This window comes from Homarus americanus, unplaced genomic scaffold (assembly GCF_018991925.1).
Source record: "Homarus americanus isolate GMGI-L3 unplaced genomic scaffold, GMGI_Hamer_2.0 scaffold33468, whole genome shotgun sequence".
NCBI lineage: Eukaryota > Metazoa > Arthropoda > Malacostraca > Decapoda > Nephropidae > Homarus > Homarus americanus.
Window position 1 is genome coordinate 8559416 of NW_024714177.1, and position 23946 is coordinate 8583361.

Consider the following 23946-nt stretch of genomic DNA (forward strand, 5'->3'; position numbering starts at 1 on the left):
TATCTCCAAGGGATAGCTAAATCACAAGAAAACTGTCTTTTTGACTCTACACAGACAAGCAACTATAAATATATAAAACTGATAGTATAATCCACTATAGAGTATATGAGAATTACACCTTTGAGACTTATGACAAGTAACTAAATATATCAAGCCACTTGGTATGCGTACCTTAAAGAGCACGGTGTTTTGTGTGTCTGAGTCTGTGTCTGAAGTATCGCTGGCTTTCTCCCTCTTCGGTGTCTCCACCTCCCGAGCCTTTGACTCTATCATGTCAGTGTCTGTATCGACAACGACATCACTGCTATGATCCTTGTTGTCCAAAACTTTTACACCTTTTTCTTCTACTTCTATACATTTAACAATTCTTTTTCCCCCTCTCTCCACAACTTCAGCATTTTTGTCTTTCTTCTCCTCTACAGAAGTATCTTTAATACCCTCTATCTTTGTGCCCCCACCATTTTCTTGTTTATACTCCATAACCTCTGTTTCTTGTTCTTGTTTATGCACTACACCTTGTTTAGTCTTTACAACTTCTCTATTCTCTCTCATATCTATACCCATATGCTTCTCTTTCTCAACATCTTTTTTCTTGACTTCCTCTGTTTTGAACAATGTAACATCTTCATCCTTTCTTTTAACTCCCATTTCATCCACGTCCTTTAACTCTGGGGTTTCAGCATCCACATCTTCCTTACCTTCTGTATTGGTAATTTCAGAGCCCTTTTCTTCCCTCCTGAGTAAAACGTCAACATCCATCTTCTTCTCTTTCTCGGGAGCTCTGAAACCATCACTCTCTTCCTTGTCTATACATTCCATGTCTTCGTCCTTATCATCTTGCTTCGTCTCATCTTGTGCCTCAATAACATCTGATCTGCTCTCCTCATCCATGTCATCCATCTCAACTGCATCATCTTTCTCTGGTGATCCAACAATATTCCCTCCCTCTTCCTCTTGTACTGATCTTAATTCATCTACTTCCATTGGCTCAATCTTATCTCCCTCTTGAAGTTTTTTGTCTCTCTCTTTGGTCTCCATCTTTCTCTCTTGAACGTCTTCCCCTCTCTTAGTGTCTATATCTTTCTCTTGTAATTTGTTCTCACTTTCCTTGTTTTTCTTCTCTCTTTCTGGAACTTTTTCCTCTCTTTTAATCTCCATCTCCCTCTTCTTCAATTCCATCTCTTTATTTTCTATCTCTCTCCCCTTGTTCTCCACCTCTTTCACATTGTTCTCCCTCTCTCTATTATCCTCTTCTTCCTCCTTTTCTTTTTTCTCTATTTCTATATCTTTTTCACTCACAAAAGTTTTTGCTTCCTCCTTCTCACTGTCTATTTCCTCGCCAGTGTCATTTTCACTATCTTCGTCATTATTGCTGTCATTTTCTTCACTGACTTTTTTTCCTCGTCTGACAATGATAAAATCTTTGCCTTCCTTCACCACACCATAATGATCATGATCATCATTCATAATGTCAGCACTTCTTGAAAAGGAATAACCTTCGAAGTCTCTGCCATCCTTACTATCACTCTCTGCCCCATAATAGTCAAGACTAGACTCACTTTTGCTTAATTCTTCTTCATCATCATCATCATCTGCATCATTATTGTCCTCCTCTTCATCTTCATCGTCATCATCACTGCCTGCTTCTACATTCTCATGACTGGAGCGACTACCGGGAGTAGTATTTAAATCCTCATCCACATCCTCATCATCATCTTCATTGTTGAAGCTTTCCTTCGCTACTCCAGAAATGAAACTCAGAGATTTTGCTTCATTTTCCTCTTCAGAATCATTGCTGTCTTCATTAAAAGACAGACCTCCCTTAGGAAAATTTGTGATTGGTATTTTATCTGTATGTGTCATGTGAAGAAGCTTGCGAGGCGACGATTCAACTTCACTGTCTTCAGAGTCTGATGAGGAGCCTGAAATATGTGACCCAGGTGGTGGCGGGGGTTCACCATTGCTGTCATTTAAAGATGTTGGTGCCAACGCTCTGAATGTCACGGGTGAAGGTGGTTCATCGTCACTGTCATCCTCCGAGTCAAAAATACTGGGAATTCTTTTCACTGGGCGATTCTCAGTCATGCTTACAGATTCTGAGGAAAAGACAAAAATTCTAAAATTTTTAATTAAGTATGTGTAATTGCTTGCTCAGTATATAATGAAGGTCAGATTCGTTTAAATCACACCCAAATACGGTCAATTTATAGTCTTGCACTGGTCTTTCTTTCGCTGTTATTAATATGTATTTCGTAATGTTCTGACAATTCTAACACATTTTTCTTTAAGGATATTTCCACCGGAAATTAAGGATAACCAAGATATTAGTTTTCAATATTATTATATTCGCTCAGTCACAAGTTTCGCCATGTCTGGCAGAGTAGGTAGTATTGCACCGGTCTTTATTTTGATATTAAAAATAGGTTTTTCCTATGGTAATTGATGAGTTTCGAACGAATTTAATTTTCATTTCCGCCGGCACTCACTAGTTTTTGAGATTACCCCTTCTCTCCCTCCCCCCCCTTCCCCCAACAATCATAACGTAAAAAGTTGGATTTTTTTATCGAATAACAAATAAAATACCAACCAACCAACAAAACCTAACCTAACCTTTGTTCATGCCACCACATCTTACCTTAATCTGAAAAATACTCAGGTTCATCTGGGTCGTCAATGCACATGCATTGTAGAAGCTTAAGAAGCGAAGACGGAGGTAAGGAGCGATGCGTGAGGGGGTGTCAGACTCCGCCAAAAGTACCAGACATGGCGAAACTTGTGACTGAGAGAATATAATAATATTGAAAAACTAATATCTTGGTTATCCTTAATTTATGGTGGAAATATCCTAAAAGAAAAATGTGTTAGAATTGTCAAAACATTACGAAATACATATTAATAACAGTGAAAGAAAGACCGGTGCAAGACTATAAATTGACCCAAAATACACTGGAAAATCATATTGGTCAATCCATAGGGACCCATGTCCGAAAGTAAAAATGGTAATTTTTCGTTAACCACCCATCACCTTTTTTCACATGAAAATTATTATTTTTTGATAGTTTTCTTGCTGTTTTAGATAATTCTAACATTTACCTTTGGGGCAAAACTCTTTTTTTTTTTAGTTAGGTTAGGTTTTCTTGGTCTTTTAGATTATTATAAATGTCAGAATCATCTAAAACATCAAGAAAACTAATGAAAAAATTTAATTTTCACGTGAATAAAGATGATGGGTGGTTAACGAAAATGACCGTAAAAATTTACCAAAAATTGCATAATTTTTATGACCGATTATAAATCCAAAGAATATGTGGAAAAATGAACGAAATCAAACAACTCCTCCTGGCGGTCCGACTAATTACCCAAATGTACCCAAATGTAGCCAAATATAGCCGGAATGAAGTCAAATAATGGTCCTAGATGAATAAATCGGACTGCCAATCACTTCTTGACTAGTATTTGGTATCAGAAAGTCACAAAAAATTGGAAAACTTACTTTAATCTGAGTTAATAGATCGCGTGCATGTACCAACAGAGCGAGGAATTACCCAAATGTAGCCGCAATGAAGTCAAATGATGGTCGTACAAGCGTAATTCGGGCTGTGAATCACTTCTCGATTATTATTTGGTGTCATAAAGTAAAAAAAAATTGGTAAACTTAATTTAATCTGAGTTGTGTTGTGTTAGGTTAGGTTAGATTAGGTTAGGTTTGGTACATACACTTGATCTATTAACTCAGATTAAAGTAAGTTTACCAATTTTTTGTGACTTTCTGACACCATATACTAGTCGAGAAGTGATTGGCAGTCCGATTTATTCATCTAGGACCATTATTTGACTTCATTCCGGCTATATTTGGCTACATTTGGCTACATTTGGGTAATTAGTCGGACCCCCTCCTGGTGTTATCCATCAGCCTCAGTATTACCTACAGTATTTTTTAAACAAAACGCAAAATGCAAAACTACGTCGGATTAATGTATTTTTTATTAAACTATTCTACAATTTACCAAACCGGAAAGACCTCAGGAAATATAGTGAATTACACACCTGAGCCAGATATAAAGAATTAACTTGAAAATTAACCATCAATATTACTATGACGACATACGAGTTAGTGCAACAATTTCTTAAGTGGCACTGTATCATCATAAATATCAAGAGACAGGTAATAAAATTTAAACAGATAATTGTTATAATCTTCAGGTGTTTTTAGTGATAATTCGTCATTCATCATTTACGTATATCAAAATTCCTTATCCATGGCTTCACAACACTTGGCTCTGTGATACATGTAATCCAATTTTACACAACCACGCACACAAACCGCAAAAAATACTTACAGCCGTTAATATTAAATTGCGTAAACATATAGCCACTGATGAAGGAAGTTGGAGAATTATATCAAGAATAACGTGTGTGAGCGAGAAGAACAACCAATAGTTTCCTGCACCACAGATGGAGCATCATAGTGACGTCATGACTATAGCTTCAATTACAGTATACAGCAAGGACTAAAAACATACAGTATTAAGTTGTGACGTCATGACTATAGCTTCAATTACAGTATACAGCAAGGACTAAAAACATACAGTATTAAGTTGTGACGTCATGACTATAGCTTCAATTACAGTATACAGCAAGGACTAAAAACATACAGTATTAAGTTGTGACGTCATGACTATAGCTTCAATTACAGTATACAGCAAGGACTAAAAACATACAGTATTAAGTTGTGACGTCATGACTATAGCTTCAATTACAGTATACAGCAAGGACTAAAAACATACAGTATTAAGTTGTGACGTCATGACTATAGCTTCAATTACAGTATACAGCAAGGACTAAAAACATACAGTATTAAGTTGTGACGTCATGACTATAGCTTCAAGTTACAGTATACAGCAATGACTATAGACAGTATAAAAACATACAGTATTAAGTTGTGACGTCATGACTATAGCTTCAATTACAGTATACAGCAAGGACTAAAAACATACAGTATTAAGTTGTGACGTCATGACTATAGCTTCAATTACAGTATACAGCAAGGACTAAAACATACAGTATTAAGTTGTGACGTCATGACTATAGCTTCAATTACAGTATACAGCAAGGACTAAAAACATACAGTATTAAGTTGTGACGTCATGACTATAGCTTCAATTACAGTATACAGCAAGGACTAAAAACATACAGTATTAAGTTGTGACGTCATGACTATAGCTTCAATTACAGTATACAGCAAGGACTAAAAACATACAGTATTAAGTTGTGACGTCATGACTATAGCTTCAATTACAGTATACAGCAAGGACTAAAACATACAGTATTAAGTTTTATGATCTTCTCTTACTACACTTTTATGGTGACACTTAATTGCTAATCCCAATAAACATTTGTAATATTGATATTGAAAAATTACAATGATGAATATTATAGCTTTGTCGGCTATCCATGGTCAAGTTTTTACTATTTATTATTTTGTCTATATTCATGCTGAATATAGTAACTGCATAGTTTATAAACATGTTTATCAAACTTTATCCAGTTGTTAACCTGTATGATAACTTTACTGAGTGATTATTATTATTAGTAGTAGTAGTAGTAGGAGTAATTTAATTTATTATATCACCCCTTATCAGTATACTATAAAAGGGACTTAGAAAACTTCCATATCAAGAGAGATTAAATATACTAAACTTGCATTCCCTAGAAAGACGAAAAGTGCTGGTAGATATGATAGAAGTATTTAGGAGGGTGAAAGGAATCAATAAAGGAGGTATAGATAAAGTTCTTATATCCTAATAGCAGGATAGGACTCATAGCAACGGATATAAGTTAGATAAGTTTAGGTTTAGGACGGAGATAGGAAAAACTGGTTCACAAATTGGGTAGTAGAAGAGTGGAACAAGCATAGCAACTTTGTAGTAAGTGCTGGGACGCTGGAAAGTTTTAAAAGGAGGCTAGATAGATTCATGGACTCCAATTTATTTCAGGAAATCAAGAACCAAGCGGACTGTGAAAAGCTGCAGAAAGATCTCTGTGAGCTCCAAGAATGGTCGAAGAAATGGCTGCTGAGATTAATGACTGAAGTGTGAGAGGATGCCCCTGGGGCGTACTAAGGTAAGGAGGCATATCATATACTTTACTTACTTTTATCCTCTTCACCACTGATCGGCTCGTTAGCTGCTTGGGCGATCGGTCACGTCTCTGATTACTTTTCCTTTTCTTTTATCCTCTTCACCAAAAGATTGGCATTTAGCTGCTTGGGCGATTGGTCACGTCTGTTACGCACTGTTAGCAAGTACTGGGCATGCACCGGCTCCAGAATGTACCTGAACTTGTTCCAGTGTTGGTCAAGTCTTGTCTTGAAAGAGCTCACACTCGGTGTCGTCACAACACTTTCTGGTAGATTGTTCCAAGAGTTCACAACTCTCACTCCGAAGAAGTTTGCCCTCACAGTTTTCTGGACTTGCGGCTTCTTCTTTATTGAGCTGTGACCCCTTGTGGGGCGAGCGTCCGCCAGCTCCAGTAAGGACACTCGATTGAGTAGTGCCCCTTGAGATGCTTATACACCTCTATGAGGTCACCCTTTTTATGTCCCAACGGGATGAAGAAAAAGCACTATTTGAGACTGAATGTGAGAAGGACCTAGGTGTGTTTGTTGACAATGAGCTGAACTTCTCGGGCCATTGCGAAAAGAAGGTAAATCGGGCAAATAAATTATTAGGTCTTAATCAGAGACGTGACCGATCGCCTAAGCGGTTAATGAGCCAATCAGTGGCGAAGAGGATAAAAGTATAAGAAGGTCGTTCAGATATCTAGACGGTCCGTCCCTCGTAACGATCTTCAAGAGTGAAGTGCTTCCCCATCTGGAGTACTGTCACCCCGTCTGGTCCCCGAGACATACTAGGGACTGCCAATTGGTTGAAAATGTTCAAAGGAGGGCCACCAGACTGGTGCCTGCCCTTCGGCACCTCAGTTACCCTGAGAGATTGGAGCGCCTGAACTTGCCTAGCTTATACTACAGACGGGCAAGGAGCGACCTAATTGAGGTGTATAAGCATCTCAAGGGGCACTACTCAGTCGAGTGTCCTTACTTGGAGCTGGCGGACGCTCGCCCCACAAGGGGTCACAGCTTAAGGTTAAAGAAGCCTCAGGTCCAGAAAAATTGTGAGGGCAAACTTTTTTGGAGTGAGAGTTGTAAACTCTTGGAAAAATCTGCTAGAAAGTGCTGTGACGGCACTGAGTGTGCTCTTTCAAGACCAGACTTGACCAACACTAGAGCAGGTTCAGGTACATTCAGGAGCCGGTTCATGTCCAGTACTTGCCAACAGTGCATAACAGAGACGTGACCGATTGCCCAAGCGGCTACTGAGCCGATCAGTGGTGAAGAGGCTAAAAGAAGAAGAAAAAAAATGACATAGAATCTTAGCAGCCATTTCTTCAATTGCTCTTGTAGCTCAGAGTTCTTTCTACAGCTCTTTACAGTCTGTTTGGTTTTTAATTTCCCTGAATAACTTGACATCATCTGCAAACATTTGTATGGAGGAGTGTAGCCTATAGCTTCCAGCATGTCATTTATGAAACAATCAAACAACAATGGGCCAAATACACTGCCTTGTGGTACCCCATTTGTTACAGGTCCTTATGACGATTTTGTACCATTAAACACCACACACTGCTTGCAACCATGCAGAAAATCTCTGATTCATGCTAGGCCACTTCCCCGAATCCTGTACCCATCCAGTTTAATTCTCAGCCTTTCATGGGGTGCGCTGTTGAAAGCCTTGGCAAAATGTAGGTATATATTGTCGATATTGCCACCCTGTTCCAGGAATTTGGGTGAAAACGCCCAGTACCTTGAGTAATTGTGTTAAGCAGGAGCATCCCAGCATAAAACCATGTTGGCAGACCTTTACGAGATTGTTTCGTAGTACATGTTCCATCATGGCCTCTTTTACGATGCTCTCAAGTACTTTACATACTACTGTATGCTGGTCAGGCTCATTGGTCTATAATTGTTCATGGAGTGATGATCGCCCTTCTTGAATATAAGACTCGCATAAGCCATTTTCCAATCACCGGGGACCTTTTGCTCTTCCAGGCATTTACAGAATGGGATATTCAGGGGCTCGGCAAGCTCGTTGCACAACTCTCTTAGCACTCTGTGATGCACCACTTGAGGGCCAGGACTCGTATGAACCTTTAGATTTTACAGTTTATTTCTTAATCCCTCTTCTGAGAACACACTGTGGGTCAGAGCTAGATTTATTCAGCTTTTTTTTTTTTTTTTTTTACTTTTATTTAAAATTACTTTACTGTTTCACTTTGACTCTGGGGGGAGTGGGGACAGTGGGTGGATCCTGATCTCAATTATCACAAATAAAATAACTCTTTTGTCGATTCAGGGTTGCCATCCTATGTACTGTACCTTGCACCGAGGTCATTCTCATTTTAAATTAGGACAGGACTCATACACAAGGAGTTGTAGAAGAAAAAACTATGGATTCTTTCATGTTTTATTATAACCTCACGTTTTATTGAACATATGAAATACTGTTTATAATGTGAACAAGCTCTATTTACATCCAAGGGGCAGGTAAACAAATATATTTATACACAATAATGATGCTTGAATTATCTTTTCTGCACCAGCCATTGAGTGCAGCCTCAGCAACAAGCTGTCCATTAGCCGGGGTTATTCTGTAAAAGCTGTGACCTTCTGGTTTCATAATTTAAAAATTTTCAGATTATTTGCATAATAATTAGAGTACATCAATATAATTTTTTATAGTGCATAATTCTAACTCAGATATTTTGTTTCTGTTTAAGTGTGTGTGTGTGCGTGTGTGCTCCTGCACACGTAACATTTTAAAATACTAACTGCTCATGATTTGACTGGGTCTGGTTTTATGCAGCACATAAGCTGTCGGGATATTAGGCGAAATGGCTGTGTTTATTTTTGTATTACTGTCCTACTGAGAACTGTTTTTATATGTTGAGAGAGATGTGGGGAATCATATGATTTGTTTGTCCTCTAACGTGTGTATTTATGCATGTTTACACAGTTGTGTAAAGGCATAAATATCTGAATGCACAATGATTAAGTACCTACTGTATATGTACTTATGGTCCATTATGCATGATTATATTTAATCACACGTGCGTGTTAATATTTGCAACTACAGTAGGTAAATAATGTAACAGAAGTCTGTAAAATTGCAACACAAGTAGTTTAGTATATTACATATTGATTTGATAAAGTTTGATTTTGCTATAAACAAGTAGGTCACCTCTTTACAAAAAGTTATATTCACAGTGGACAGCTGGATCTTTGAAGAATGATAAAGGGATAGGAACATACAAGCTTATACTTTAGGCAAGTTTCACCATCATTATGAATTAGTGAAATTAAAAATTTCATCAGACTTGCACAGGCAGAAAGGCTACTTTTCATTCATTCACAACTCTTTGACTTGTTGCCTGTCTCCTCTGCAAATCTTAGTGGAATCAGTTTTAGATGAAGTACAAACATGCCTAATGATAATTTACACACCTTTTGGTAGACAGACCACTGCAGAACAATCTTAGAAAAAGCCAGAAATATATTACTGAAACCAGTTAAGTCACTTGGGATATGAAGATAATCACATACTGTATATTTATTGAATGAATTGATTACTGACACACACTTTTTTTTTAACTTGGCATTGAGAAGGTGATATTTCTCCAATGCCAATAACAGTAATTTTTCACCTTATATCACTGTTGAATTAAGTGTAGTATTTGGTGCTGGAGACAATGAACAGGTGAGCTCAGACTTGAGGCATGAGAGTACTGTAATATTAGTTTTAAAAGGCATGGGAGAAACACCATAAATAACCACCTGTGTTGGACCTCACTACAGATTTAGAGTTTTTTGGCTTGCAAGTACGGTACTTCTCAATGCAAGTCATGAAGGATTGAAGCAGGTGGCTTCTGTTATCAAAACCTAATTTTTACATTCCAGGAAATGTAATCAGTCTTGTTCTTGCAAAACTGCTGTGTATTTGATTTCAACATGTATCCAATTTAATCTGTTTTGAATTATACTGTCCAAAGACAGCAATTAAAGCATCTTAAAATATTCATCTTCAGTCATTCATAAGAAAAATATAATTTACTGCAGGAAACCCTACAAAAATATAGTAAACTAAAAAAAAAATACTGCATACAGTACAAGTATACTTTTTTCTTAGATTTGCCCTCCTTCTTGTTTTTAAGTATATGGCATTTCCTAAAGCAATGCAGTTTTGCTCCAGCAAGATTGTTAGCATTTACCAGCAAACTTCAGCAAGTTATATAACGGGAAAGGGCACTAATAAGGGAACATTACACATCACGTCTAGAAAAGTCCGCCGATGTAAATTTCTAGGCATGCAAGGTTCACAGCAACTTATGCCACACTCCCCACAAGTGAAAACCTCATTGCAACACTTTTAATTCTAACAACCTTTGTCTCAGAAATACAGAGCCATACTTGTATTCCCATTTGGCTTGGTTTTCTATAGACATGGATCAACACACGTATTAACCTTACTCTCTCACAAGCACACTACAAGCACAGACATTGGAGATCAGAATTCTTTGTTACCACTTGAGAGCTGAAACAAACTAAGGGTGCCTAATGCTCTTTTCTGTGTTATCAGTGATTGAATGCTACCACTAATGAGGTAAGAATTTCCATGTAATACTATGTTGCATCTAGTTAACAGTCCTTAGGTTATGCTTGACATCATATACTCAGTCATCTTGAAACACCTTATTCTATGGTCTGGTTTTCATCAACTTGTTGCTACATTCAAGGGATTCACAAAAATTCCACCCTAAAAACTTTTTTCAATGGAATATGCCTTAATTATGTCTACGAAAAATATAACTTTGCATTTTAACAATAACATGAAAAAATTAGGTATTGCTGTTTTGTGTACAGTATATGAAAGTTAGTCATATTGAAATAACTTTAAGATAAAATCTTATTTAAGTATAGCTAGATTATGGGGGAAAGCAGTTAACTGGTAATATTTTAAATCATTAACAATTTGACTTTACAGAGCACAATACAGTAACTGAAAATATAAATATGTTGCCAGGAATGTAATGTGTGTAGGTAAAAATATGATACATACCCAATAATTGTTTGATTCTAATCATAGTCACATTTAGATGCTCATGAAATATGCTTATGTGCGCTGTATGTTATTACAAATCCATACAAACAACACTATGACCTGTTAGCTAAGAATTATACTGACAGCAACTCTAGGAAGCAGTAGTAGCATCAGGATCAATTTTATATTCATAGTTGCTTGTACGCAGGCATTTTGTAATTTTCTTGTCTTGCCTGTCAGGTGTCCTCTTCCTTACCTCTGTTATTTCATACTTTTCACAACCATTCCTCTACAATTATAATTTGATTGTAAAGAAATCATGCCTTTAGGATACTTGCATATGGCCAATTACCATGAATCCCATTTTCAAGGAAAAACTGGCAACCAACTGTAACATGTGTTATTTTTAATGAAAGCTGATTTCTGTTATTTTACTCAATAGTTTAGAATGGCCATTTATCTAGTAATTCTCTATAATTTCAGATGAACAGCAAGAACATGTCTTTATACACAGTAGAGCTTACCTTAATGAAAATGGGAGTCAGTTGCATATTTGACCTAAGCAGCACAATCCTTGTCTGACTGCAGTGACATGACCAACTTAATGCACATTATGGCATGAGGTATGAATGAACACACAATGGTGAATTATTCAAACTGCTTCAATAATAAGCAAGCAGTTTTGTAGGTCACTGCAGTATATGGAACCACTTTCCACCACCTAGCCTCTGTAGCAAGCAAACACTTCTAATGTTAGTACAGTATTTAGGTAAAAATATAGAATTACAGACAGCCAATAAATAAGTTCTTTTAACACTTTACAAGTACTGTGCTGTACTGTATCTCTTATCAAAATCAAGAAACATCACCAGAAGATATTGTTATCTGTATAAAACTATTAACACCAAAAGTAGGAGAAATTAAGCTATAACAAACAATTAAAACATACTTAATATATTAACATTTGTGATTAATATTAATAATGTATGAAGACTTAAAACTAGAAAATAGGACAGGAAAGTCTAAAAACTTTGGTAAAATACCCATGAATTCTTTGCAATTAATATATTGTACCTGTATCATAAAATATTTCATGCATAAAATAAAGGGTAACTTGGCTGAACTGTAATTAAGATTACAGTACTGGATTTTGTTTTGTTTCTCCTGAAAAACAACTTACATATGTTGCTTTACTCATTACAAATTTACATTCTATTATAAAATGATAACCTGGAAAGTATGATGAACTATTCAAAATCATGATTATGTATTTATACCATTGTGTGGGTACTGTATATTAAAGTGGTACAGGTAGCTCAGAGTGTGGTGTTCTCTCTGGCACATCATTTTGTATCATAAGTTATCATACCAAAACCAAATACTGTATTGTAAAGGCAAATTTAATATGAAAACAATTTAATTTCTGGAAAATATGACACTTCAGCTATTTGATTCTTAAATGGTAAACTATGACCAAATATCAGCAAATGAATTCACCAACTTCATCAGTTAGTGCAGCAGTCTAATTTATGTAGTTCCAAACCCTCAAAACACAATTGTTGCCTTTAAATTAACTGTTAAAATTTAAGGTGCTTAAATATTCATATGGGATTATCTGTTCAGCTTACTTTGCATGATAATCACAATTGTTCATAATTGTGCATATATTTCATATACAATGGGACATGCCAATAAGATATATCATATATTAGTCTTACATACTGGCACAGCTACAGCCTGCCAAGTTAAAGCTCGAATACAACAGTGATTTTGACACACTGTGTTCTTTGATCATTAAGGGAACATAACAACTGTTGGATTTGTTTACTTCCAACAACTTTTTCATTAGCTATGCATTTAATAAAATTACACACAGTGTATTGAATAATGAACGCCAAATGTTGTAAATGACATTTAACATATTGAAGTTTAAAAAAAAAGTGCTACCATGGAATGGTAATCAAAGTAGAGGAGTACATATATCATAAGGTAAATAATAGAAAATACTGTGCATAAGACTCAGTCCTTTTAAATACAATGCTGTACTGCACTGTACAAAGTGACAGAAGACTATTAGAGAGAATACCAGTTAGTTATATAGGATCCAAAGAATGAATTTAGATACAAAGTGACAAGACTATTAGAGAGAATACCAGTTAGTTATATAGGATCCAAAGAATGAATTTAGATAAAGAATGTACAGGTATTAGTGTTTACGGTTTCCACTGTCTAAATTTAGACCAACTTGACGGCAATAATTTATTAACCTTTAAAATGATTTTTTCCCATTACAGGCAGTCCTCTCTATATGCACTCCCACTATAGTATTTTTGCATACAATATACTGTATGAAATCCACAAATTAGCGAAAACATTTCATTATGCACTACGTAGTTTCACTAATATGCCTATTTTCCCGTCATGTAAATTACAGAAAGTTGCACTCAAGCTACTTTGGAACAGCACCACCGGACTATAATCTGTGCCTCTCCATCAAATGGGGTTCTCTGCATAGGTACTTTTCTTTTGTCAACCCATGGTAACAGGTTCCAGAACTTATCTTTCATATTGAGTGGTAATGGGTCACTTCTCTCGTTAGCATTTTTTTTTTTTTCAAAATTTTAGTGGAAAACAACCTTCATCAATTCAAGCAAGCACTCCTGCTTGGAGGGTTAGTCATTCTATCACTTTAAGAGGTGAAATTATATGTGGTAAAAAGGCACTAGCATGGGGATTGTTCAGTGGATATTTGTCATCCACATGGGCTACCTCCATCAACTGTGAGAATCAAAAGATTAGCAGAAATTTTCAGCCACATTGAAGAAGCAAAAGCAATTATGATGGAAGATGACGCAAATATGGTGTGAGGCATGAATGCTGCTTGTACATATATGTACATTGGAGAATGTAGTGTGTTGCTACAGAGAACTGTATGAGAGGAAGAAGAGAGCAGCTGTCCAAATTTCTCTTCACACCTTCCTCAAGCCTCGATTAATATCCACTTCCTCCCAGAAAACTCCATGAACTACCAGACAAACTTCAGAAGCTCAGCCACCAACCCAGCAAAACATGAAACTCCATTACCACCTTCAGATGAAGAAGTAGACAGTCCTACCTCTGTCAGAGTAAACCCCCCACCCACCTGTCTCTGGGCCTCGACTTGCAACATCCAGTCCAAATTTTGGTGAGAACCAATTTAATTTTATGTTGTATTAATGTATTATGGTAAATATTCATTTAATTATTAATTTAGTGGTGTACAGCACTATACAGTTTTGATTTATAAATACAGTATATAATGCCTTTTGTATTTAGTTTGGTTTACTTTGGTTATACGGTATAAGGTGTCTGAAAATCAGCTCCCAAGAATGCATTCTCCATTAATTTTGTAACACTTTGTTCATGGGAATATCGGTTTTACTATGCATCCCTTTCCTATACTTTATTGAGGACTGCCTGTACATTGTTTACACTCAGTTCCAGATATTTGTGTGAAAGAATGTTTAATAGATGTCCAGTGACTGATATATCAAGTTTGCTAATGTTGTTTTACTCTTTAATATGGATATGGCTTGTTAAATAAATAGACTGATGACTTACCAATAAGCCTTACCAATAAAATGCCAGGGTTTGTATTAATCATCTATACACTCATACTATTTCCCCTCTGAGAGAGGCTGTAAGAGACTAAGCATTATGGAGAATTGCCATCAGGAAACAGTGGCTTAAGTAAAAGCAACCCATGAAAGTGTGTAAAATGTTTTTGATGATGATGTTATACAGCTATCATGTGAACATTATGACACTTCTCAAAGTTTTCTGCACTCCTGATTTGTAAAAACTGGTGGAAGATTTTTTCAATGATCCATAGCTTATTGCATGAAAGAGTGCTTTGTAAGTTTAACCAAGGTTTTAGGGGTTGTGAGCCTGTACCCTGGTCTTTGTTTTGCTTTAGTATGAAAAGTTGTGTAGTTCTTTTAGGTTGTTAAGTTTGCATTATTCCATATGATTAAGTTAATATTTTCAGTTACTTCAAAGTTTTTATTTCCTGTTTGAGTTTAATCAGTTAACAGGTTATCCTTATCACCTATGCAAGTACAGTATAATGTATATTGTAATCTGATTTACATATCTTAAAATATTTTAACTGCACTGAGGTGAAGTGTGATAGTTTCCATTATTTCTCAGTGATAAAATTTTACTTATCCTGCCAGCAGGCAGTCACAACCACCTAGGTCATAAGTGTTCTGTGATTTTGAATTCATTACTGTATAAGGAATTCAGAAATGATGATTTTTGTTATGATCATTGAGGGTAGATGAAATATGTCCATTACATATTTTACGATATAAAGGAATACAATCCTAGATTCTGTAGTTTTAACTTCACAGCATTAGAAAGGTCTTAGTATCATATTTAACAGATGAAGGTAAACCACCTCATGTGATGAGCACTACTTTTACAGTATACAATACTTAATACAGTACTTTGGTTCCTGTACATGCATTCTTATCACCTTCCCTTTCTTACATGGGAATTGTACATTCTTTGTTGTTCCCTTAGGCTTTAGTACCTTTCCATCTGTCTCGCATACACTATACACTCTTGTCATCCATTCTATTGCTTTTCCATCTCACATCTTTAAAATTTCATTGGTGATTCCAAGTACTCACCTTGCCTTACCATTGTGAGCTTGATGACAGCCAGTTTTACCTCCTTCTTACTTATTGCATTCTTTTCTTTCACTTTCATAGTTTTCACTTCACCACATCCTGAATAAGTTAAGTTTGCCTCTCTCTCTCATCCATCACATTATGTATTGTAGTTCTAAATATTTTCCCATCTACCCTGATTTCCACTTTTGTTCAAAATTGCCATAAACTCCTTAACCATGTCTAGTTAAGGTCAATTTTAGCACCCAGAGCAGAAAGCAGCATTTACAACACCTATGAACTGTCAGCCACTTATTGTATACAGTATGTCTTACCACCAAAAACAGCAGTTTAAACAACTGTGTGTTGGTAAGGTAATCATTTAACTGAAATGCATGAAGTACTGTATATGTTAGATGCTTAGATCATCAGACCTACATTTAGGTATGTATATAAAAAGGATGAATGTTCCCTTAGCAAAGATATGATACAACATACACTGTATAAGGGAATACTGTATCGGGTTTGAGAAACTTTATACAGATATAGTTTTAAGGTAAGGTTGGAGAGAGAGCCTTGTAGCACTCACCATTATGATAGGTTTCTTTGTATAAAAAAAAAAAAAAAAAAAAAAAATATATATATATATATATATATATATATATATATATATATATATATATATATATATATATATATATATATATATATATATATATATATATATATATATATATATATATATATATATATATATATATATATATATATATATATATATATATAATTTAAAGAATAAGACCTGAAGGAGAAGCATTTTCCTTTTGAAAATCTATTTACATTAGCCATGAATTAAGACCACAGCTTTTGTTATGTGTAGATTACAGTAAATGGAATCTTGGTAATATACTGCAGATCACCATAATTTTCGTTTATAAGCTTATCATAAGCACTCTTTCATGAAGAATAAATATATAAAATATTTTACATTCCATATACAGGGTATATATATATACAGTATATATACAGCATAGATAAATTCTGTTTGGCATATCCTATTGTATTTGATTCCTGCAAACATATAATGGTAAGGTAAATAAAAATAATTACTGTAATATGTAAGATGAAAAATCCACAAATCTCCAACCACACATTAAATTCATTCATGTGATAACTTTGCCATTCTTTTATACCCTCAAACAGCCTTTTAGAAGTCCTACATTTTTAAATGAGGGAGGATGTAATGAATGTATAATTTCTTCAACTGGAGCTTAATAAATAATGTTTCAGGAGTATCAACTGTCATCGTGAAATACTTCCTTCTCCTGTATTAGTTCTGTTAGGTATACTGTAAATGATTACTACCTAGGCTAGGTTGTTCCATCACTCTTTATCACAGAACGATGCTTCAGTGTGGGAGAGTGAGAACTTAACACTCTGCAATACAATACATTTAAACCTTGTTAATTTGGCCTCTTTAAGTTTTATGCTCTACTGTACAAACCTTAGGTATATCGTACTGTACCTGTATACCCATACCAATCATCTGACAATTACCCTACCATATTAATGGTTTCCTAGGACATCAAATTTTGACTTTGCCTTGAATATCTATGGTTGTGGGCATCAAGAACCAGATCATGATGAACAGTATTATCTATCTATCTATCTATCTAAATGAAAATCTTTAAAAACTCTTCAGCTGAATGTACTGTACACTTCCATTTTCTATGCCTTTGTACATTACAATACTTCCCAGGGAGGTACAAATTAACAAGGTTTTACAGTGTAACCCTGTTTTCTTGGAATGACTAGTCAGCAGCAACAGTTAAATTAATGTACAGTACATATATTTTGTACAGGTTCCTAAAGAATATCAACAAATATAGTGACTTAGCTAGTCGTGTATTACCCTGAAAAATCTCACCTACTACAACAATATATTAACTATAGATTCACTTACATATCTTGGAAGGGTTGTCTCTAAGGAAAGCAGATATCTTTCTTCAGGAATAATAATAATACCAGTAATCACATACCAATATCCATGGCTCACTAAAATGTTTAGTTTGATATTTGCATGAAAATGTGATTTCCTTAGTTTCCAATACTTTCACAGTGGACCCTTCCAACAATACTTGAATTTATTGAATATTTTGAGCAAATAAGTCTTCTTTATCAAGATGGCATAATAAGCCTTTAGGTTAGAAGCAAGCAACAGAACTGAAGATTACTGGTTATTGGAGAACATTAGTTTTTATGTATCATATACAAAAATTAAGATTATTTATCTATATAAAGCACACTAATGCAGCTCAAAAATATAATCTTTGGGGGCAGTCCATGTCAGGCCATATTTCTTAACCACTGCAGAGTCAAAATATGATCGATGTACTTTTTCCATTTCAGCCTTCTCAGAATGCCTTTAAGTAGTATAAAATTCAAGCTGTGATATGCAAAAATTAAATTCATGATCTACAAAGTGAAGTATGCTATAGGGGTTAACCAGGAGATGTTCTCACACTTAGGTAACTGATAAACTCACAACAATATCGTAGCTAACCATCGTGACTGAGAACAATTCTGGGACAGAGCACTATTTCACTAGTGTACTTCCAATCTCATTTCGTCATTCTACTATAAATAACTTAGCTAACAACAGCTTTTATTAATGTATGGTATGTGGAATGTAATAAACTTATCCTCTTCTTGATTCTCATTTCATCCCAGATATATACAGTCTTCCCTCAATATATAACCCTTAAATGGTAGGTGAGGACTCCCTAATCCACCCCATGTGGATAAAAACCGTAATACAAAGAACAAAAAAACTTTTAATGATGGCTTACATCCCAACAGCTAACATCAATGGAAGTTGAATACCATTTAAGGGTTAAAGATGATGAAAATTAAACATGCATATAGAACCCTTCTATGTACACAATACACATCCACATAACATACTGTACTGTACAGTACTATATACTGTACTACTGTATATAAAACATGTGGATGTATGATGTGAATATGGAAAGGTTAATACATATATATATATATATATATATATATATATATATATATATATATATATATATATATATATATATATATATATATATATATATATATATATATATATATATATATATATATATATATATCTCATGTAGATCCACAATGAAAACGTGGATAAGATAAATCTTGTTTCCCTTTTCCCGTGTGATTTTATCAAGATATATATATATGTATATATATATATATATTGGAATGGCCATATTACCACATGGATGACAGTAAACTGCCAAGACAGCCATTTATAGAATGGCAAACATAATATAATGCTGCTGGTCAGTGGAAGAGGTACACTCGGGACATAAATTATTTTTACCCTTTTGGTGTTGAACAACATGAAAAACTGGTGAAATATTCTATACAATGCTCTTGCATCTGGCTTCACATTGGTAGTCCTGCTTTCCTTATATAGTATGGGAATATGTTAAGCTACCAGTGACACTACAGGTACTGTATTCCTATCAGTTGTCATAATGCAATATCTTTTTCTGTATAATCATAAAATGGTTAAGTTTAATGTAAATTGAAGAATATAAATCAAATGCAAACATATTGGACTTGTTAATTATTAATTTGAAGAACCTGCATTTTAGTGCATTATCTATTATTACCGGTATTTATCTTATTTATTTACCTAATGGCCACCCAAACTTGAGCTGGCCAGTGACCATGCTGAGGGAAGGAGGCCAGTGACATGCATAGGATCCCTCCATTGTTCTTGATAATTTGGTGTGATTATAGTGCCATGAAATGTCATTTCGGGAAGCTGACAAGAATATTAAGCATGTATAATTTTCAAGATTTATTTTTAGTCTATTTAAAAATGAAAAATCAGAGAAGCAACAAATAAATTTTTTATTCATGATAGATTTTCAATCACTTCTTGGATAAGAAGAAAATATTCAAATATAAGTTAAATTTAAATTATATTTTTTGCTGTACTGTATATGGTAAGCACTCAATCACGTTGTTTAGCCTATGAGGCATAGATGACACCAAGTCTCCATTCTAGTCCCATCCAGCCAGGCTTCCAAGCTATTCCCAGGAGTGCAATGCACTTCCAATGATGCTAGCATGGTTATGCTGGATGTCATGGATACCCATCTTCTGCGTCATCTTTTACTTTACTTTTATCCTCTTCGCCACTGATTGCCTCGTTAGCCTCTTGGGCGGTCGGTTGCGTCTCTGATATGCACCATTGGCAGATAATGGGCATGCACTGGCTCCTGAATATATCGGAACCTGCACCAGTGTTGGTCAAGTCTGGCCTTGAATGAGCTCACACTCAGTGCCGTCATAATGCTCTCTGCCATTGATTGTTGCAATAGTTCACAATTCTCACTCCCCAAAAATTTGACCTCACAGTTTTCAGGACTTGTGGCTTCTTCAACCTTGAGCTGTGACCCACCCTGGGTGGGTGTGGTATGGTTTGCTTAGTATTGGATAGGTTAAATGAATTCAGTTTGTACACACTCGGTGCCATTCCAACACTCTGGCAGATTGTTCCAAGAGTTCACAATTCTCACTCCGAAAAAGTTTACCCTCACAGTTTTCTGCACTTATGGCTTCATCAACCTTGAGCGGTTCCATGTGGGGTGGGCGCCTGCTAGCTCCAGGTATGGACACCCAACCGAGTAGTGCCCTCTGATATGTTTATAAACTTCAAATAGATCACCCCTTGCCTGTCTTTAGTATAAGCTAGGCAGTTGCAGGTGCTCTAATCTCTCTGGATAACTGAGGTACCATAGAGCAGGCATCGCTTCCTTTTGAAAAAAAAAATATATACAGTATATATTTTTGCTAACCTTTAAAAGTGGAATTTGCCCTATTTGGAGTAAAACTCATTATATGTTTGAAAATATGATTAAAATATTTATAAAACAAGGATAAGGGAAATGATGTCACAATCACACTCACTAACCCTATCGAGACAACAAGTGAGGTAGTGTTCATTTTAAAATCCATCACACCCAGTGGTAAAGGTAATTTATGGTCTGACTGTACAGGGTTTTTCTTTGAACAAACCAGAAAAAAGAACCAAAGTGACACTTACACCTTGGAGACGATCATCCTAAACTGTGATGTTTTGTGAAAGGATGTTAAACACCTGTGGGTTTGTTCAACTACACGTTAAGGCAGACAAGCGCCATTTTTGGAGCGACTCTGAAACTGGTGTTCCTGTACTAGATGTAGCCCTTCACATATGTAACTTCTGCAGATGACCCTGCCTTCTCATATTGGCCTCTCAAGACACTTTAGAACTCGTCATAATCCCCACTTTTTCATTGGTAACCTTCAGGTACCTTCATTTATAGTGAATACTTTGTGTTTACACGTTTTTTTTTCGGAATGCATCACTCAATATGTATAAGGAAAACCTTTAGTCTTTAAAAGACTTGAAAGGATATATAATACTACACAGTATTCATTTCACCACTGTTTACATTGTGGTGCATCAGGGAAGAGATGTGATGACAGAAATGGGATGCACATTCAAGAGTTTTATAAGGTAGAGCAAAGATGTTACATACCAACATGATTTTTATTACCTCCATAGTGTATTTAGCTATGGAATTCCAGAACACTATACAGGGGGTCCCTGACTTATGAACGCCCACCAATACGAACAGGGTTAAACTTGAATATTGCAGTATTTTATTGACCTGATGACTTTTTTTTTTTACTTAAATTTCTGTACTTTGTCATTCTATTTCTTCTTTTGTCTTAAATTAGGTGATTTTAGATGTTTACTGTATAAGGACTTAGGCTATGATATAGTGGGATTTTAAACATTATTCTGTAAGTACGGTACTATGCACATAGCATGTGTTCCGACTTAAGAACGTCCTCGGGAACAGAACCCATTCGTAACCCGGGGACTCCCTGTACTGCAATAACTATTTTCTTAAAGACTGGAAACTATGATGGCTTTGTTTTAAAACTTGGACACAAAATTATATGGCTATCAACTGAATCAGAAGCTATCCTTGATTTTTTTTTATTAATTTATAGTATGTTTTTATATTATACGCTTAAGGATGGTGTAATACTTCATATACAGTATATATATATATATATATATATATATATATATATATATATATATATATATATATATATATATATATATATATATATATATATATATATATATATATATATATATATATATATATTATATATATATATATATATATATATATATATATATAGAGAGAGAGAGAGAGAGAGAGAGAGAGAGAGAGAGAGAGAGAGAGAGAGATTAATTTAGGTTAGGTCTTTTTGTCTAGTTCATAAAATGGGCTCCAAACCTAAGTTGGGTTAGGTTAGGTTAGGAGCCAAATTCACAAACTGGGCAAAATAACTGCCCAGTTCATAAACAGGGCTATTTCACAAACAGGGATTCAACTCAGCTCCTTGGATATATCCCAAACTTCAATTACACAGAAGTGTATCCAGTAAATTGTCTTATAAAACCAGAAGTAACTTTGTTGTGAGTTTACTGACTTCAGTTGAGATCATCTCCTCAATAATGACTTTAGTTACCAATAAAAATGACTGGGCCATTTCACTGAACTGTAATATAAATACATAAAACTGTAATAAAATCACTCTACTTATCATTTTCATGGTAGACAGATTTCATTGGTGACAATGGTCCAGTCACGGCAGTGTTACATCCATCATCATATACTGAAAAAGCAAGGTTAGGAAATTCAGCCCATATGTCTTTGATTACAGAAGCTCTGGACTAACTAACAGAGCAACAAAGAGCCATGCCAACTCTCCTTATTAGTTGTTATTGCCATTGTTCCAGGAGAGACAATTATCCCAGCTGATGCTCCCTACATTAAACCAATGTTGTCCTATACATCATTTTGCAACTTACCTGTAATCCAATCCTGTTTCTTTAAGTATTATACAGTATATTTTTTTGAATTTCAAATGTACCTAGTACATTCATGAGAAGTAATATATGATCCGGTAAAAAATGTGGATCACACTTATTTGCTCTTCATCTATTTTTATCATGAGAAAGCTATTTTTGTTGCTGTCAAAAATCATTAACCTGAGTCTACTGAACTTCTAACATTAATTTTGCTTCTTCCATCAATAAAACCTAATAACCTACTGGGAGCTGGAAGGCAGAGACAACAACTCTGTTGTTTTTCAGTTAATATGAAGCTTCATGCTATGAATGTCAATGTCATCATTAATTCTTTTTTAATATGTTTGACATTTTTAGAGTTTACACATTACAGTATCTTCTTTGTGCTCATTAAGTTTTATGAGGTGAAAGTGAATGGCTATTAAAGCTCCATAGTGTGAGTAATGTGTTAAATACTGGTTTAGCACCAAAGGGAGAATAATAAAAAGCTGCAGTGGAAGCATAATGCAGCCTCAGTAACAACCCAGAGTCATCAGATGTTGAGGTGATCCCCACTATTATCAACAGAGCAAGATTAAGATGGTAATGATGATTCTCTGCCCTCCTTCTCCAATGGCCCATGCAGGACTTCTCTTCAGTATTTAGAAGAGAAGGAAGGAGACACGCGTACGGCGCGCATCTCCCTTGCCCCGCCGGGCCATCCCGAATTGTCACATGTTCCCCTCCGAGCCTGTTCCGCCACCCGTGGCAGAGTTGTTGCCTGAGCCAGAGACGTCTTCTCCATCTGACCGGTATGGGGAGTTTCCTCTTCCTCTTGGGCTTAGGCCTCGGAAATCCAAGTTGTACTGTGGAAAGGGAAGCACCATCACTATTTGATGACAAGAAAAGTACTCTAACTGATATCAGTTGTTCACATAATTCAGCATTGAAACTGTTGTTTAGGCAACTTAATGCCCTTGATTGTGTAGAAAACAGTATTTCATATGGCCATTACAGAAAAAAATATGAAATACAACGCATGGGTCATAGTCTATTTAATAAGGTTGCTACAAAAAATTTTTTTTTTTTTAAATCACCAAAATTTTGAGAACCTGTTTAATCTCCAATACAAATAACATGTAATGTAAAATAAGTTAGTATTTTTAATGAAATTACAGTACTGTACAGTACTGTACTACAA

At 35.4% G+C, this 23946-nt stretch overlaps 2 protein-coding genes across 5 annotated transcripts in view; both read right to left on the reverse strand.

The window, feature by feature from the left end:
• Window positions 1–21887, reverse strand: part of LOC121877922 — a 68645-nt gene extending 46758 nt beyond the window's left edge. Inside the window, exons 1-2 of one of the 3 annotated variants that reach the window (XM_042383893.1) lie at window positions 20931–21887; window positions 172–2096 (exon numbers count right to left, since the gene is read on the reverse strand). In XM_042383893.1, coding sequence (XP_042239827.1) covers window positions 172–2085 — 1914 coding nt within the window. In that variant the 5' untranslated portion in view covers window positions 2086–2096; window positions 20931–21887. Of the gene's footprint in view, window positions 1–171; window positions 2097–4340; window positions 4779–20930 lie in introns of those variants that run through there. The other 2 variants (XM_042383902.1, XM_042383885.1) reach the window with 2 other exon arrangements.
• A 207-nt stretch (window positions 21888–22094) lies between these two features.
• The window catches only part of LOC121877939 (alpha-catulin-like), a 180092-nt gene continuing 178240 nt past the window's right edge, over window positions 22095–23946 (reverse strand). For both annotated transcript variants that reach the window (XM_042383927.1, XM_042383925.1), the window contains one exon: window positions 22095–23611. In XM_042383927.1, coding sequence (XP_042239861.1) covers window positions 23477–23611 — 135 coding nt within the window. In that variant the 3' untranslated portion in view covers window positions 22095–23476. The remainder of the gene's footprint in view (window positions 23612–23946) is intronic.